The 18,396-nt window shown below is 29.9% G+C and overlaps 1 protein-coding gene across 1 annotated transcript; it reads left to right on the top strand.

The window, feature by feature from the left end:
• The first annotated feature begins 2,237 nt into the window (after positions 1-2,237).
• Positions 2,238-2,954, top strand: LOC136075869 (uncharacterized). Its single transcript, XM_065789308.1, has one exon. It carries the CDS (start codon positions 2,238-2,240, stop codon positions 2,952-2,954), a length of 717 nt encoding a protein of 238 aa, XP_065645380.1.
• The last annotated feature ends 15,442 nt before the right edge of the window (positions 2,955-18,396 follow it).

The following is an 18,396-nucleotide window of genomic DNA, read 5'->3' as shown; positions in this document are numbered from 1 at the left end:
TTCTCGATTTCTTTCCTCACTCTTGATTCCGCACAACGCACAGTGGGCCAGTGACTGGACTAAAGTATAAAAACCAAAGTCAGAATTTTGATGACTAAATGGTTTTAAACCATTATATAGATATTATAAAACATGGTAAAACCGATTATATACGCTTAAAGTTTTAATGAATATACGAATGATGTGGTTGAAGTAGACGCGAATGTAAATTAGAAAAAAAAAATTGTAAAGAGAAAAATGTTGTTTAAAAAAGCGATGGAAATAAACAACATTTACATAAAATATAGCTCTTTTCAAAATATTATATTATAGTTCTATAAATTATCTGGATTTTAAAGTTGTTAGACTAAAAATGGTAAGTAATTAACGCATTTATAGCAATTTTAAATATGCCTAATATGCTATATTTTATTGTCTAACTTTTGATTTAATTCAAATATATTTTTTTTATTGCTACATATTGCTTTTATACTCAGATATTTTTAAATTATTGTTTAAGCAATACTAAACGAATTGCTTAAACAGTAATATATATATATATATATATATATATATATATATATATATATATATATATATATATATATATATATATTTATATAGATATATATATATGTATGTATATATATATATATATATATATATATATATATATATTTATATGTATATATATATATATATATATATATATATATATATATATATATATATGTATATACTTATATATATCCTAATTTAAATTTTGTTCTTATCAATTTAGAGCTTGTCAAATTAAATGGATTAATAATCTATTTTGGTTGGTTTGGTTGTGGTTACTTTTTTTAGATGTTGAAATGCTGTTTTTATTAAGGCTTAATGAGTGTCACAAGAAATAAGATTCACTAACTTATTCGGCTCAACAGCCTGTCAATACATAAAAAAAAGACTGTATACTTGTATACAACTTTATTAAAGAACAAGATTTGGAGTTTCAAGGCGAGAAGTTTGAGAGTAAATTTCGTTTGTTTATTTTGATAATGGTTAGAAAAGGATTCAAAGTAAACTAACATGAGCAGAGTTTATAAGGAAGAACTCAGCTTGGCTTGAAAATGATTTTAATACCACATTAATGAAGGATAGCAAAAATAAACAACTCAGCAGACCTACATTATCATTTAAAGAATCATCATTTAAAACAAAGAAAAGAAAGGTTGAAAATTTGTCAGCTTCAAAGTCTTATGAGTTATTGTTTGCTAAGCTTGTACTACTTGCAGCATGCATTGTTAAAGATTTTTGGTGATTATGAATGTTTGGGAACAATAAACCCATACAAATTTATCAAATTCTCTAGACGCTCGTAAATTTTGCTAATTTGAAAAACTAATTAATTTTGCTAGAATATAATTTTTTTTACAGGAAAACAAGTTTATCTAGTAACGTTAACAGCACGTATAATAACACTAGTTAATCATATTAAATTTAAACAAGTTTTGCTTTCCACGAGCTAGGATCAAAGCATGGATCTCATAATAAAACACATACAAAATAGTGTACAAAGCACAAATAAAACATATGCAACTAATAAAAGTTAGTTGTTGCTAAGCAAAATTAGGTACCCATAGCAACTAAATAATAACATATTACTTTTTTTAAATATGCGACCTCATATTGTTACATATTTAAAAGTTGGTGAATATTGCACTTGTAAAAATATCTGCAAATACCAAAACTAGATTTTTGCTATCCGAAATTTGGTATCCATAGCAATAAAAAAATAACACCTTCATAAGAAGCGCAGACATTCTATTACTAGTCATCTTGACTTAAGTCAATATAGCCCTAATATTAAATTAGTTATAAATTTTGTCTAGTAAAATAGAAATTATGGCCTTCTGTGCAACGGCTCAAAATTATATAATTAAAAAACAATTATATAATTAAATGAAAGCAAAATCAAGATGACACGTTATCATGAAAATGAAGGATTGTCTTTTTTTTAAAAAAAAATAGTGAATATCTGGGAGCCCTGTTTTAAATGCATATTTTTTCGGAGAGTATAAAATGTTATCAAAATAAAAGAACAGTTATTTACATAGTGTATTTGAATTTTTTTTTTAAGTATTCACCCTAATGTGCACTACAAAAATATTTTATAAAACCTTATTATTTAAGTGTAATTTAATTATTGTAAGTCAATTAAACCAACCAAGATTGTGAACGGACGTATTTTTTTATCTAAGGAAAAAAAAATAATAATAATGGCGAAATTTTCAGCAACCAATATAAAGGATTTACTGGAGATACATGAAAACACATTAATAAAACTTTTTAATGATAAATTTGATAAAATGGAAATTAAATTTAATAATATACAAGAAGAAAATAAAAATTTTAAAAATGAAATGAAGGAATTAAGAAAGGCAGTCGACTTTGTAAGTGAGAAGTATGAAACTACTCTAGCCGAATTGAAAGAACTGAAAAAAAAAAACGCAATTCCAAATGTCGAACTAACAGATAACATAAAGTTTAATGACAAAAACAATGATGTGAAAGACAAGCTTGCCGAACTTGAAGATCGAAGTCGTAGGAATAATCTTAGGTTTAATGGAGTCGAAGAAAGCGAGAACGAATCATGGAAAGACTGCGAGAGAAAAATTCAAGAAGTCTTAAAATCCAAGTTTGGTTTTACTAATGATTTAGAAATTGAAAGGGCGCATCGAATAGGAAGAAATGAAAAAGGAGTTAAAAAGAACAAAACAATAATAGTTAAATTTCTTAATTACAAAGAAAGAAACGCAGTTTTTGAAATATTTATCAAACTAAAACTTTGGAATGAAAAACTAAATGTTAATGTTGATTTTAGCGAAAGAACCACGGAAATTAGGAAAAAGTTGTTTAAAGAAGCAAAGGAATTAAGAGCCAAAGGTAAATTTGCTAAAGTTATTTACAACAAACTTATTACGCGCGATTTTTAAATGAATTCTTTTATTATAGTTATTTAAATTTTAAAAATGGATTCTAATTATCAAAACAATTTTGAATCGCTATAATTTAACTTTTTTCAATCTAACGACTTGGTGCTTGACCATGGCCGTATTAAGGCGGGGGCGGATGGGGCTGCAGCCCCAGGCCCTTATAAAAAAAATAGGCTCTAAGACCCGTGACTTTTTTTTTTTTTTTTTTTAGGGAACCAGATAAATATTCCTATGTTTCTCAGTTTTTTTAAATCAATTTATTGGGAGCTGCGGAGGCGTTGTGAATAAATAAATGAATAGAGATATACTATATCTCTATCTTCCTATATTTGGCGGAATTTTGGTATTCGCAAATATTTTTTAAATTATCTTTCCGCATAAAGATGTTTTGAGAACATTCAAGTTATTTATGTTTCCATCTATGTCCGCACAACTATCAGTTTTTAAAAAACACGCTAAAAAAATTAACTTCGTGACATAAATTTTTTAATTAAATAGGTTTTATAAGAGAATGCTTTTAAAACAGGGCGTACTAAAATAACAGGCCTCCTAATCGCGCAACGGCTCGAAAAATGTGGAGGCCGATGTTTTCTGTTTTGATGCGCTTAACTATTAGATTTTTATTAATTATAAATATTAATATTATTATAACTATTAGATTTAACTATTAGATTATTATTAACTATTAGATTTCTTAAGTTTAAATATCTATTTAAAAATTCATGTAACGATATTGCTTATTTAAGTCTTACTCAAAAAGTACAACCTGATTAAATAAAAGACAAAGGATAAGAAGAATTAATATAAGGCCTAGTCTAAGCCTAATTTTTAGTGGTCTAATAAAGAAGTCGATATTTTTATTACAAAAACGTTTATAAAACAGAAATGATAGTTTTGAAAAAATTAGTTCAAAAACAACTGTTATTAATAAATGGAAATAAAACCTTATGTTTTTAAGTACATTGAAATATTGACAGCAAGAGTTTAAAAGTAAAAATATAAATTATCAATTTTTAAACAAAATATTATCTAAAATTAAAACGCAAGCTTTGTATAGTATATTTATTAACAAAAGCTAACATAACAGTTTTAAAGCTTTAACTTTGGTTTCCTTGTCTGACGCAGGTGAACGTATATAGCAATAATTGTTAAATAAAATATTTGTAAGAATATGACAATGGTTTCTAGTAATTTTGGTGAAATCGTAAGTACAAGCAATATCCATAAATAAACAGGACATAGAATATCTACAAAAGCTTGATGTGCTAACGTAATTAAACAAAATGTAACTCAAGAATACCCATTCACAATATGTATCGTTGGGTATTTTTAGGCCACCACGGTCTGAGGCAGATGTAAAATTTCCATAGGTACCATAATGCAAAAAGGTATCATCATCATCTTCATTGTCTTTTCTAGAAACATATCCTGCTATGTAAACTAACGATGACTTAATATCAAATGGAAGTTGATCTAAAAGTTCATGTAAATGATTAAACATCTCACACTCATCCTCTGAAAGTTTATGAAAACAGTCATCACAGGCATGGCCAGACAAAACAGCAACACTCGAAATGTTAACAAATTTCTGAAGAACTAGTTTGGTTTTGCTGATATTCCACTTTTCAATTACCTGTTGTGTATTTATAAAATAAGTTCCCCCACTACCTTGTCTGAGTTTTCCAAATGCTCTTTCTATGGGATCTGTTGTAAAATTCCCAAGCAATACATACATATGAGAATTGTTTAACAAATGTTTACTTAATTCAACTAAACCATTACATGTTTGGTATAATGCATTGCTTGTGTCCATGGTTATACTTTTAATTCTCTTTCCTTGAATCATTGTTGACTTTAGCATTCCAGAAAACTCAATTAAATCATTAAGCCGTAAATCGTCAACTGATGATATAGGATCTCGTAAATGGTCTTTCAAGTGGATTCCTTCAGATGGACTTTTTACGTTGACTATTTTTCAAAACTGAACCACCTTAGTTAAGAAAATAATAGTTCCATCAATATCATCATCTTTCATACCTTGATGACACTTTAATGCATTTATAGTCTCTTCACAAAATACTTTCAAACATGTATTAACATTTTGTCTCTCAATTGGTCTTGGATTAGCAGCAACATAAGTCAGCTTAGACATTTTAACCAGCTCACCATCTTCCAACTTTTGAAGCTTTTTAATGTGATCCCATTTAGCAGTATAGGTTTTTCCACTATAACTAAACTCAATTTCACCAGACTTCTCAGTTATCCAATTATTTCGTATACACTTCAATAAATGCACAAAATCAAAAAGTAAAAAAATGCCATCAGTTGTTAACCATGGATATAAGCAATCAAATCGTTTGAAAAATGCTTGATTTACTCTGTTATTATCATTAATTATAGCAATAACTTTTCCATTAGCCTTCTTAATTTGGCCGATTAGGATAATAGTTTGATCATATAGAAAATCTGAGTCTAAATTGTTTACTGATAACATTTTAATTAAAAATTTTGGTCCCCCATAAAAACATATAATCATGAAAGCCAATACAGTTTTTGCAAGATTTGATTCGTCATTTACTGCTTTACCAAACAACTGTCCTCCATGATAAGTGAGCATAGGTTTAAAATAAACTTCATCTATTAATAGTATACATTGTTTTTGACCATTGTTGAGTTTTGAAAAAATACTACAAATAAAAGCATTATCATCAATGTTTGAAACTTTTGAAGTTATATGAGTTAGGGTAGCAATACTAGGAAGTTGAAAATCATTTCTCAATTGATTATATAAGCTGCGTGACAGTGCAAAGTACTCAAAAGCTCGAATAATAACTTCAGGTGAATATTTTTGCTCAAGAATATTACTTGAGTTCATATTACTCATGCATTCAACTTGTTGAAGTAAAATGGTTTTCTTTTCTGACTTTTCAAAAGATGTCAAATATCGTAATGCCTCATGAACTTGTGACCAACATTTGAATTTATGAATACGATTTTTAACTAACGAGTTAATAGTGCATCTAACTCCAGCATGATAGGCTTCATATGATAGGTCATTAAATACTATTAGACAAAATTTATTAATACCAGATTTGTTTTCATGCTCTTTTGATTGAATGCAACATCTATTCAAACAAGTATAATAAAATATTGAATTATTAAGTCTTCCTTGAGATAACGAATTGCAAAAAATTTCAAATGAGTCAATATTGTCAAGCTCTACGAATTTTGAAAGTTAATCTTCTTTAACTGATCTTACAGAGCTTTCAGCTTTCATTGTTCTTCTTTTTGCTGGTGGAGGAGTTGGCACTAAACTCTTTGGTAATAATTCAAATACACTAGGCGGATCTCGAGGTCTTTCTCTTCCTTTTACTTTAATAACTTGGAAGTTTGATGGAAAATGTTTTGCACAAACTACTGTGTCATAATTGTCTGGTATATTCTCTCTTGGTATTGCTTTAATCCATCTCTGGCGCTCTTCAGGATCCCTAGGTAATCTGAAAGTTGTTGTCTTATTCTTTACTGAGTCATAGTTAGAATTACAACCAGTAACACAACATTTTCTGGGCATTTTTAAGTCTTGATATGGATACAACTTATTCTTATTCTTAGTAACTTTTGCCGCTACATCAGCCTCCACATTTTTCGAGCCGTTGCGCGATTAGGAGGCCTGTTATTTTAGTACGCCCTGTTTTAAAACATTCGTTGATGTAAAAACCTTTTAAAGGAAAAACAATTATATTAGTGAATGATTTTAAAGCACTCTCTTATAAAACCTATTTGATTAGAAAATTTATATGTCACGAAGTTAATTTTTTAGCGTGTATTTAAAAAACTAATAGTTGTGCGGACATAGATGGAAACATAAATAAACTTGAATCTTCTCAAACATTAAAACATCAAAATAATTTTAATTTTATTTTATTTTATGATCACTTCCGTTACCGCAGAAAATTACAGCATTGCTCATTCGTTTACAAAATTAAAATAAAAAATGAAAAGGAGCGGCCTGAGCGGTTGGGACAAAATGCAAAAAAAGAAGAAGAATGAGATTCAATTAAATGAATTATTGAACAAAAATAAAAAAATGACTGAGTTTTGTAATACTGCAAGTAGTGTCTCGGTATCAGCTACGGCGAGAGCGAGTTCAAATTCACTAACTATGTCAATAATGTCAGCACCAGTTCCAGGTAGTGCTAATAGTGTCCCTGCAGACTCAGCTACAGCGAGTTCAAACTCATTTATGTCAGCACCAGTTCAAGATAGTTTAGCGAGTTCAAACTCATTTATGTCAGCACCAGTTCCAGATAGTTCAGCGAGTTCAAACTCATTTATGTCAGCACCAGTTCCAGGTAATTCTCTGTTTGACCTTTGCCAAATTGTCACCGCCCAATGATCTATATCCTGGAAAACATATGAAAAAATATTTACATGATAAAACAACAATACAATACCTTAAGAATTTGTCAGTGCACAGTAATAAACATTGAGTTAAAGAATGAATTTTTGTGTATTTGAAATATTGTTTATTTTTATTTTTTTAATTTTTTTATTTAAATACCAATATTATTGGTATTTTCTTCCTTTATTGGAGGTGAACACATTATCAATTTGATACACGTACTCCACTGTCTCAATAGTAAATATACCTACAGCTCAGCAGTTGCTTTCTTAAGTCGTGATTCAAGACCTTTTGTCAGTTTACATATATATGGGTGTCTGGGCCAAAGGGGTGTAGCTGTACTTAACCAGTTGGTAAAAAATTATAAAAAAAATGCTCTAAAACATACCTAGATTGTGTCCTTTTATTAGCAAGACTGAAAAAAAAAATTCTGGGGGCAGCTGCCCCCCTGACCCTCCTACTTGGTTGGGTCTGGGGGCCCCCAAACCCCCCGGCTGGGGGCCTCCGGCCCACTGACCCCCGGGTTTAGCCTCGCTAACGCTCGGCATTTTTACCTTACCTCCACATTAGGCCCTCCTATACTTACAGCCCTAGGCCTAAAAATGTCCTAATCCGGCCCTGTGCTTGACACAAATTCAGATCCGGATCTAAACTATTTTAGTGATGTTGGAGCTTTGCGAAACAATTGTTCTTACTTCTATAACAAAGAAATAAAAGAATTTCTTTCTCGGGGTCAATTAAATGTTATTCATTTTAACATTAGAAGTCTTAAAAAAAACTTTGAAAATTTGTGTACTTTAATAGAGGAAACTTCAAATACATTTAGTATAATTTGCTTAACTGAAACGTGATGTGAATTTGATGACGCTGAATCTAATTTAAATCTCCTTATTTGAGGTTTTAATATGATCCCACTAGCGCGTAAAGCAAATAAACGCGGAGGTGGTGTATTTTTTTATATAACGGAAAATTTGAGGTTTTTTATTAGGCCTGAGATGAGTATTTCTGATGATAATAAAGAAATTTTAACAATTGAACTTTTAACCAATAGTTCTAAAAACATACTTATAAGCTACTGTTATCGCCCACCATCTGGCCATATTTTAAGTTTTAATGCATTTTTGTGTAATGATATTTAAAAAAATAGTTTTAAGGAAAAGAAACTAAATTATATAATTGGTGACGTTAATTTAAATTATTTTGAATATCACGTTAATAACAACATTAAAAAGTTTTACGATGACTTATTCGAACATGGAGCAATTCTACTAATTAACAAACCTACTAGAGTAACCTCAACTTCAGCTACCTTAATTGACAACATTATAACAACCGATATCTTTAATGAAACTCTTAAAAAAGGTATAATAAAAAGTGACGTTTCTGACCATTTCCCTATTTTTTTCTCTATTAATATTGACAACAAATTAATACAACAACATAAAAAAGTCATTATCAAACGTTTTTTCACCGATGCAAATCTAGCATCGTTTTAGGATCAATTATCTTTAATAAATTGGAACCATATAAACAGTTCATTTAAAGCTAATGAAGTATACGATACATTCTTTCAAACTTTCTATGAAATATATGATGCAAATTTTCCGAAACGTGAAATTATTATAACCAATAAAAGTTTAAAGTCACCATTTGTCAATAAAGATCCTAGGAAATCCTCAAAAATAAAGCAAAAACTGTATATAAAGTATTTAAAAAAACCAACACCAGAAAATAAAATTATTTATAAAAGTTACGCTAAAATGTTTGAAAGTCAAAGAAAAAAATTTAAAAAAAGATATTACTATGATTTACTAGAAATATATAAACATAATTCAGAATGCACATGGCAAATTATAAGTCAAATTACTGGAAATAGTAAATTAAAATTATGCTCTGTGCCTAACACAATAAAAGTTGATGGCGTATTTTTATATGAACCCAAACAAATTGCAAGAGAATTAAATAAATATTTCGTGTCTGTTGGCCCTAATTTAGCCAAAAATATTCCAAATATGATTAATCCAATAAATGATTGCGTGTTTCCATTAATCTCTAATTTAGATAAATTTGAAGTATCTTCTTCAGAATTTGAAAGTGCTTTTAAAATGCTTAAAACTAATAAAGCAGTTGGTCCTGATGATATAAATTGTAATATAGTCATAGATTCACGCGATACCATAAAACGTATTCTTTTTAAAGTTTTTAAATGTTCTATAAATCAAGGAATTTTCCCCGACCAATTGAAAATAGCCAAAATAAAGCCAAAATAATTATAAAATTTAAAGGAGGCCAAAAACAAAACAAACCATCAAATGTCAGTAATTATCGATCAATATCTATCCTCTCTGTTTTTTCAAAAATTTTAGAAAGAATTCTGTTCAACCAAATATCTAATCATCTTGCTGTTAATAATATACTTTACAAAAATCAATACGGTTTAAAAAGAAGTAACTCTACTGAACATGCAATAATTCATCTTACTCGTAGTATAACTGATTCATTCGAAAAGTCAGAGTTTACTTTAGGCGTCTTTATAGACCTATCTAAGGCTTTCGACACAATTGACCATGAAATACTGTTTAAAAAACTTGAACATTATGGTATCACCGGTAATGCTTTAAAACTACTAAAAAGCTATATAAAACATCGCAAACAATTTGTCTATGTCGACGGATCTTCTTCACAAGATTATCTAAATATAGATGTGGTGTTCAACAGGGATCTATATTAGGGCCCTTATTCTTTCTGATTTATGTTAACGATCTCCATCAAGTCTCAAAATTAACAACTATAATGTTTGCTGATGATACAAACCTATTCCTATCTAATAATAACATCAATAAACTTTTTTATGATATGAACATTGAACTAACAAAAATATCTGACTGGTTCAAGTCAAGTAAACTTTCACTCAACATTGATAAAACTAAAAGGATTTTCTTTCATCCACAATTTAAAAAACATTTACTTCCAAGTAATATGCCTCTTGTTCATATTGATAATATTCAAATAAAACGAGTAATTTTCACAAATGTTTTAGGTATCATTGTAGATGAAAATCTATCATGGAAGAATCACATCGGACATTTATGCAACAAAATTGCAAAAAGCATTGGAGTTTTATATAAAGCAAGAAGCGTTTTAAACAAACATTCATTAACTCAACTATATTACTCTTTTATACACTGTCATATTAATTATGCTAATATTGCATGGGGTAGTACCCATAAAAGTAAATTAAAGCCACTTTATTGTCATCATACTTTTGGAAGTTAACCATCCTTTGACAGTGGTTTAGCATTTTTGTCGGTGGAAGCGTAAACGTAAACGCACCAACATTTGATAAATTCTTCTACACAATCTTTTGGACAACCTTAAAGTGCATTTGGATGTACCTAGTGCAACCATATTCTTTTTATTTTCGTTTATTTATCAATTAATTAACAATTAAGATTAGTGTAATTTTAAGACACATTTGAGTAACAAGAATCAGTGATCGTAAAGATGCGAATAAGATGTGAGACGTATTTCTTTATCAAGAATATTATTATATTATTGTTTTTGCTTGAGTCATGCGGTTTTGAAGAATTGGTATTTTAATTCAAGCCATAAAAACCCTAACTAAAGAAAAGTTTAAAACTTGTATTTATTTATTTTATTTATATTTATTAAGTTCAAAGTTCTTCAACAGCGGTTCTCGGTGACAAGACCTGTATGGTCTTCTTTGAGTATCCGCGTTCTTTATCTTTATTCTTTATTTTTATTTTTTATTTTTTAACGATTTCTTAGCATGTAATTTTTCTTATTGATATGTTTGTAAATATTGTGTTAAATACTGTAATAAAGAACAAAAAAAAAAAAAAAAAAGATCAGTTGAGCTGTCTATCCAAACGACTTTCGCGGATTCGTGTGCGGCGGATACAACACCTAGTATAACATGTGAAGGGTTCCATCTAGTACAGGGATTTGCCATCCATGGGAGCGAATTAATTAGTTGGAGGCATACATTGGAACGCAAAAAAAACTGAGTTTTGCATTTGCGTTCCGAAATAAAAACTCACACGCAAACTCAAACGTATTTGAAGCAATTTATTGCGTTTACTTACGTAAACGTAAACGCAATTCACGCAAATAACTGCGTTTACGCACGCATTTAATACGCAACTCACGCATATAAAATGCGTTTACGAACGTAACTCAAACGCAACTTACGTGTATAAATGGGTTTGCAAACTTGACTCAAACGCGACTTACCTAATCTATTTTTAAAAAATGTGACTTTTTAAAAAAAACGCGAATTATTAAGTCGATACTTTTTACTTTTTAATTCAAAGATATAATATAACTTTTTATTTAAACCGTTGTGTTATTATTAAAATTAATGTTATTATTGAAACTATTGCATTATATATTCATTTTATTTTTGTGCTTTTCAAGTTTAAAAAATATATTTTCTTTATATGATAAGTTTACATTTCACTATCTGAGTCATCGTCGTCCGAAAAATCATTTAAACTTTCAAGAAGTTTTAAGTTTACTTTTAACAATGAGCTACTGATAATCAGATCAGCAGTCATGTTGCCTCGTCTCTTTTCACATACAAAACCAGAATTACTAATATATCTCTGTATAAAAGCTGCTGATGATGGAATATTTAGTAAGATGACAGATAGCTTTCGTAACATTGGTATTTTAGAATTTTTGAATCAAAAATCATAAGAAGGATACACAGGTACAGCAAATCCTTTCTCTTCGATTTGCTTAAAAAAGTAAAGATTTTCTTTTTCGATTTCAAGTAAATAAAGTTGTAAATTAGGCTGCCGAGCTTCTGGGCTATAGTTATCATCTAGCATAAACCCGCTGAGTGAATCAGTTTGCTGATCATTTGAACTCAATCATTCTTTCGCTTGTGTAAGCTCACATCCTGGTTGCGATTCTAAAGCACTTTGATAAATATTACGTGGCGTAAAGAATTTTAGAACTTCGTGTAGCTTTTCTACTGCTCCTAAACAATTTTGGGTTGTGATACAAACTTTAATATAATGCATTAATATATAAAAGTAGTTAAATTTATAAATTAGGTTTTGAAAAACTATTTTTTAACTTAAATTTTAAAACTTTATTTGTTTAAATTAAATAATATAACCTAATAACTAAATACTTTAACAATAAATTGACAATCAGGTCTAAAGAACCATAATTTAAGCTTTGAGATATTCAACAGTGATGCTACTTGATAAATTCCTGAGTTAAGTTCGTACTGAAACTATAATTTAAAAGTAGAAATTAACAAGTTTGCAAATTCTTTTCCATTTCCTTGTAATTCCATTCTACTCTACTTTGAAATCATAATAGTCAATGCAGGCAAAACATCAGCAATCTATGAAAGATTCTTTTGTACAATTAAGTTGAACTGGTATGCGGGAAGAAGGATTTGTAGGTATAGTTCAATCTTATCTAATTCGATTGGGCATTGATTTTCCGGATCGAATGCATTTGTTTTATAAGCACTTTGAAAACTCTGTAACATTAGGAAAGCAGCTGACCAACGAATTCCATCACAACTTGTTTGTAATTTAGCTTTATTTTTTATGTGGTATTGAACGCCATTTATAGATTGATTTATGCTTCTTGGGTACTTTGAAAGCGTCGCAAGTAAACGACACATATATTTTTGTTTCTTAATAGCAATTCGTACTTCGATGTTTGTTTTATGAGCTGCGCAGGAAAACCGCGGTAGTTTCGATGTTCCCAATTCAATTTCAGGATCTTTGATTAGCTTAGCACTATGAAGATTATATTCGTTATCTTCTTTAAATTCATAAGTGATGTTGACTTCCTCAGCTGTTTTGGCTAACTGAATAACATTTGTAAAAGTAAGCTTCCTTGATTCAGTTAGTAGCACTTCAAGAAGTTCATCAGAGGTTTGAATTTCAATATTTAAGACTTCATCTTCACATATTTTTAGCTGCTCATTTTCTGCTTCTTCAATATAAGAGCAACCTCTTGATTCAGCAATGGATCATCTTTATGTGCACTATCGCCACCTTTCGTCTCTTCAACTCTATCTTCTTGAGACTTTTCAAATAATTGCTTAAACAGTCTGACAAATGAGCTGTTAAATAAACATAACTTAAGTAATCAATAGATTCATTGTGTTTACAGTAATTAAAGCTATAAAATTTTTTTAAAATTACCATTTATTTTTGATTTATTGAAGGTAAAGGTATTTATAATCTTTTCAGTCCCTAATTTAATATTTTCTGCATTGTGACGTCCCGTCATCTGTTCCATACCAATAATGATGATTTCTTTTTTTAAATCACTGTTCGTTAATGTTGCACCAACTGCAATAAATTCCAACATTTCAGAAGATGTCCATATATCACTAAATAAAGTGACAATCAGGGCATCCTCTAATTTTTAGTTAATTATGTTTGATAATTGTACCATCGTTTCTGGTATCAAATTTTCTCTAAAACTTTCTGCACAAGGAAGTGGAACTTTGACTAGTTTTCTCAAAAAAAGGATTATTAAATGCATTAATCGAGAAGTTTGATGTAATAAAGAACTTGATAGCGTTCAAAGTATCGCCATCTAACACGTTTCGCTTTTTATTTGATTTGTTTAGTGTGTCGTATAAGTCAAACCACTTACCCAAAATGTCGTGATGTTTTCTTTGTAAATGCTTCTTAATGTTGGATGTTCGACAAATACGAGCTGTAAACTTTTGATTGCTCAATATGCAGAAAAACTCAACATCATTTTGTGATTTTTTTATTTGAGTATCAGATGTAGTGAAATGAAGATAAGAAGTATACTCCTAAAATATATAAAAATCATACGCTACATTGTTCTTAATAACATTTTAGATCTAAGAAAAAGTAATTTAAATACCCGTTCAGTTAAATTTACAATAAACTTCTTTTTCGGAAAAATGTTTCTTTGACCAAAATCTGGCATTTTGTTTATCAAATTACACGAGTCTTCAGATAAATTTGCCAAAAGACTATAACCCTGAAACCTTAATCTCGGGTCTTGCTGAATAGGAGGAATAGAAATATTGGAAACTGAAGTATTATTCGAAGACTTTCCCGATAATGATGTCAACGCAGAACTTGTTGTCTGCATAGTAGATTTCGTTGCTTTTGTAGGATTTACAGATCTTGTTCTTTTTGAAATTGCTTCTACAGATTTAGATGCTGACGAACTTTGAGATAAATAAGTTTGCAATTGCAACTTTTGTGATTGCAATATTTCTTCTTCATGTCGTTTTTTTGAACAAGACTTTATGATATCCTCATGATAGATCTTACTCTTGCAAGATTGATGTGTCATATTAAATTAGATATTTGTGAAACGATTAAGTAAAACTTGGTTTTGTTTCCTAAACTAATTTTTTTTATACTTTTATGTATAAGCTGCATATCATAAGGAAATGCCTATAGGAACTCCCTTATGCCATAAGGAAATGCCATGAGAAATATCCCTTAAAACAAATTATTACGTGTTTAACATGTTTTTAGGTCATTTTATAACGAATTTAAAAAATAATTATTAATTAAATTTGTTAAAATGATATTTAATTTCTCATTATAATGGCTCCTTTTAAAATGAGTGTATTGTGTTTCTAAATTGAGTGAATATAGCCAGATTATTATAATAATTGAAATGAGCTTACTAGTTAAAGGTATTAAGCTATACTTTTTTCTAAAAATAGTTTTGGTTAAAATAATAGTACCGTATACAACTGAGTATTATTGTGTTCAATTTGTGAGCGGAAAATGAGTTTACCTTTGTTTTAAGCAATTTTTAAAGTGTGCGCGTGCGCTGACCAATCACATAGTGTTTTTGTGGTTGATTGCCCGTTTTAATGCGATCTTTTTTATATATAAAATGAAAAAACATACTACGGGACAATTATTCAAAATAATTAATTGCCCATGGCTGAGAAAAGATCTACAAAACAAAAAAAAAAATTATAATCTAAAAAAAATTTTTACAACTAGAATAACATAATATTTAGTAAAAAGAGGAAAATGGCCTTTTATGTGTCAGGTAAAACGCCCTGTATATATTTAGTTTTAATATTTATGTTTTGTTTCAAAGGCAATAAACTTACCTAAAAGTTTTTAACACTAAATAATCACAGGACGTTTTGCCCCCCACATAAAAGGGCATTATTCTTCATCCAAAACTAGCTAATTGCAAATAAATTTATTGATTGAGTTTTAAAATTTTTATACTTGGAAAATTGTGGAATAAATTACCAACAAAAAAAAATATTTTTTTATTATAATCACACAAATAATACAACTAATTTTTTGTAACTTTTAGTGGAGAAAGATGTTCCTAAAGTCAAGTCCCTTGTGCATTTGTGAGACCTAGGTAAATTAATGTTGACTTTATGGACACCTTGCCCCACCCTATCCTAAATTTGAAAAAATAAGAAAGCAAAAAAAGAGAATAAAAACAATTGTTAAAAAAAAAAATGAAATGAAAAATTTAAGACTGAGTCAAAGTAAGTAACTATATATGCTATATATACACGATATATATATATACAACATATATATGCTATATATACACGATCTTTCTTATTGTAAATTTTACGATACGGCAAAGGAAATGGAATATATATATATATATATATATATATATATATATATATATATATATATATATATATATATATATATATATATATATATATATATATATATATATAATATGCGTATGTTCCGTTTCAGTTACATTTGTAAACGCATTTATACGCGTAAGTTGCGTTTGAGTTACGTTTATAAACGCATTTTATATGCGTAAGTTGCGCATTAAATGCGTGCGTAAACGCAGTTATTTGCGTAAATTGCGTTTAAGTTTACGTAAGTAAACGCAATAAATTGCGTCAAATGCGTTTGAGTTTGCGTGTGAGTTTTTATTTTGGAACGCAAACGCAAAACGCAGTTTTTTTGCTTTCCAATGTATGGTTGGAGGTAATCCAACGCTTCTGTTGAGTCAGATTTTTAACCGCCCGTCTACCCTTGGCTTATCGTCTTCAGCAAGCCTTGGACCGCCTTGCGCCGGCCAACAGTTTGCTGACAACCAACATGATGATTTGCGAGAAAAACCCACGTTTTGTCACTTATGTGAGGATAAAATCCTTTTTTTTTTCTTCCGAGAAATCAGAGCTGCTTTGGATAGAACCGTTAAGTTGATGTCTCCAGACGGAGTCAATCACCATTGAAAAAGAAGACATCCTCATTCAACAACTTCTAGATAACCTAGGTCGCATTCGTTCGTCGTGGAATTGTATTTTGAATGAAGCAAAGCTAGTGGCTGGAAACTTAGGCTTTGATACATAATCTAAAGTGAAACGCACATAGAAGAGCGAAAAAATTCCACGAAGAACCATCAAATACAGCCCACTACCTCGACAATACAGAAAAGAATTTTGAAGTAAATATTTTCAACGTGGCATTGGACCACATAATTCTATCAAGGTTTAAGGTGGTGAAAAAGGTTTCTTCTCAGTTTTCCTTTATCTGGCTTCAGTCTGAAGACCCTTCCTCGCAAGATGACAAAGCTCGTCAACTTGCAAAATTCTGTTCAAATGACGTTAAAGAAGATGATCTTGTTGAGGAAATTTGTCACTTTGACCGGTTGAAAGCATCTTCCTTGTTCAATAGAGGTAACTCTCTCAATCTTTTAAATCAAATATATTTCAAAGGCTTATAACCAATTTTCCCGTCAATATGCAAGCTTTTGCGCATCTTTCACACAATGCCAATATCCGTTGCAGAGGGTGAAAGATCTTTTAGTAAACTTAAGATTATAAAAAACCACTTCAGAGCCACAAAGGGATAAGAGCGACTTTCAAATCTTATGATGTTGTCTATTGAAAATGATCTCGCGAAATCATTGTCATATAATGAAGTAATTTATAATTTTGCCTCGAAAAAAGCTCGAAAGTTTTATTTAAATTAGGAATTGTTTATGCTGTGGTTAGTTAGCAAAAAATGAAATAAAGTTAGAGTAGCTATAAAGGCATAATGTATTTTTTTACTTCTATGCTAAGTATATGAATTTGAATTTTGAATTTGATTTTATTTAGAATCAATAAATTTACAATCAATAATAATTTTTTTTTTAATGTTTTTACAAATTCAATAATACCGTAAATTAGTCAATCATTAATTATAAAGTATATTGACGAAGAGATGCAACACCAGGCATCTCTATACTAACTAATGTGTAGGGCTAATTGTCAACGAGACAAGATGCCCATCATGATAGGAAACTTTTGAATGAGTTGACCGAGTGAGTGTCAATTGCTTCCTGTGGTATCATATTCCAGGACGGTGTGACACGATTAGTAAAAAAGTGATGTCGCTCTTCGCAATCGCTGACAATTTGTCTGTGTAACTGGTTATTGTGACTCCTCCTGCAATATACGTTGTTAGAGATCCTAACAAAAAAGTTAACATCATCAATTTTATTTTTAATTTTAAACTGTTCAATAAGATCTCCTCTAGCTCTTCTCTCTTCCAGTGTTGTCACTCTAAATATATTTAAGCGTTGCTCATATGGGAGATGTTTGATTGAGGAAACTTTTGTCGCTCTGCGCTGAACTCTTTCAAGCATATTGATATCCTTTTTTAGGTGAGGAGACCATGCTTGAATAGCGAATTCCAGGTGTGGGCGCACATATGTGATGTAAAGCGTTCGCCAGAGATAAATGCTTCTGCTTCGGAATACTTCTTTTAGTAGGCCCAAATTGTAATAGGCTACTGCGACTGCAGACTCTACCTGGGCACGGACTTTGAGGTCATTTGATATTAGAATACCTAGATCTCGTTCAGTTTCAGTTTCCTCCAGGTTTCGACGAGTGCCTTCTGTGTTCGTCATTGAATAGACTTGATTAGATTTTCTGTTACCTCGACCGACATGCATTGTTTTGCATTTTTCCACATTAAAGAACATCAACCATTTGTGAGACCATTTTATGGCTTGATCAATGTCTGATTGTAAAGCTAGCATTTC

Source organism: Hydra vulgaris, chromosome 02, assembly GCF_038396675.1.
Source record: "Hydra vulgaris chromosome 02, alternate assembly HydraT2T_AEP".
Taxonomy (NCBI): domain Eukaryota; kingdom Metazoa; phylum Cnidaria; class Hydrozoa; order Anthoathecata; family Hydridae; genus Hydra; species Hydra vulgaris.
The sequence above is the reverse complement of the archived record's forward strand: the minus strand, read 5'-3'. Positions and strand labels throughout refer to the sequence as shown.

Bases quoted from the DNA above. Each gene is read 5' to 3' on its own strand.
- LOC136075869 (XM_065789308.1), top strand. From the start codon at position 2,238: ATGGCGAAATTTTCAGCAACCAATATAAAGGATTTACTGGAGATACAT.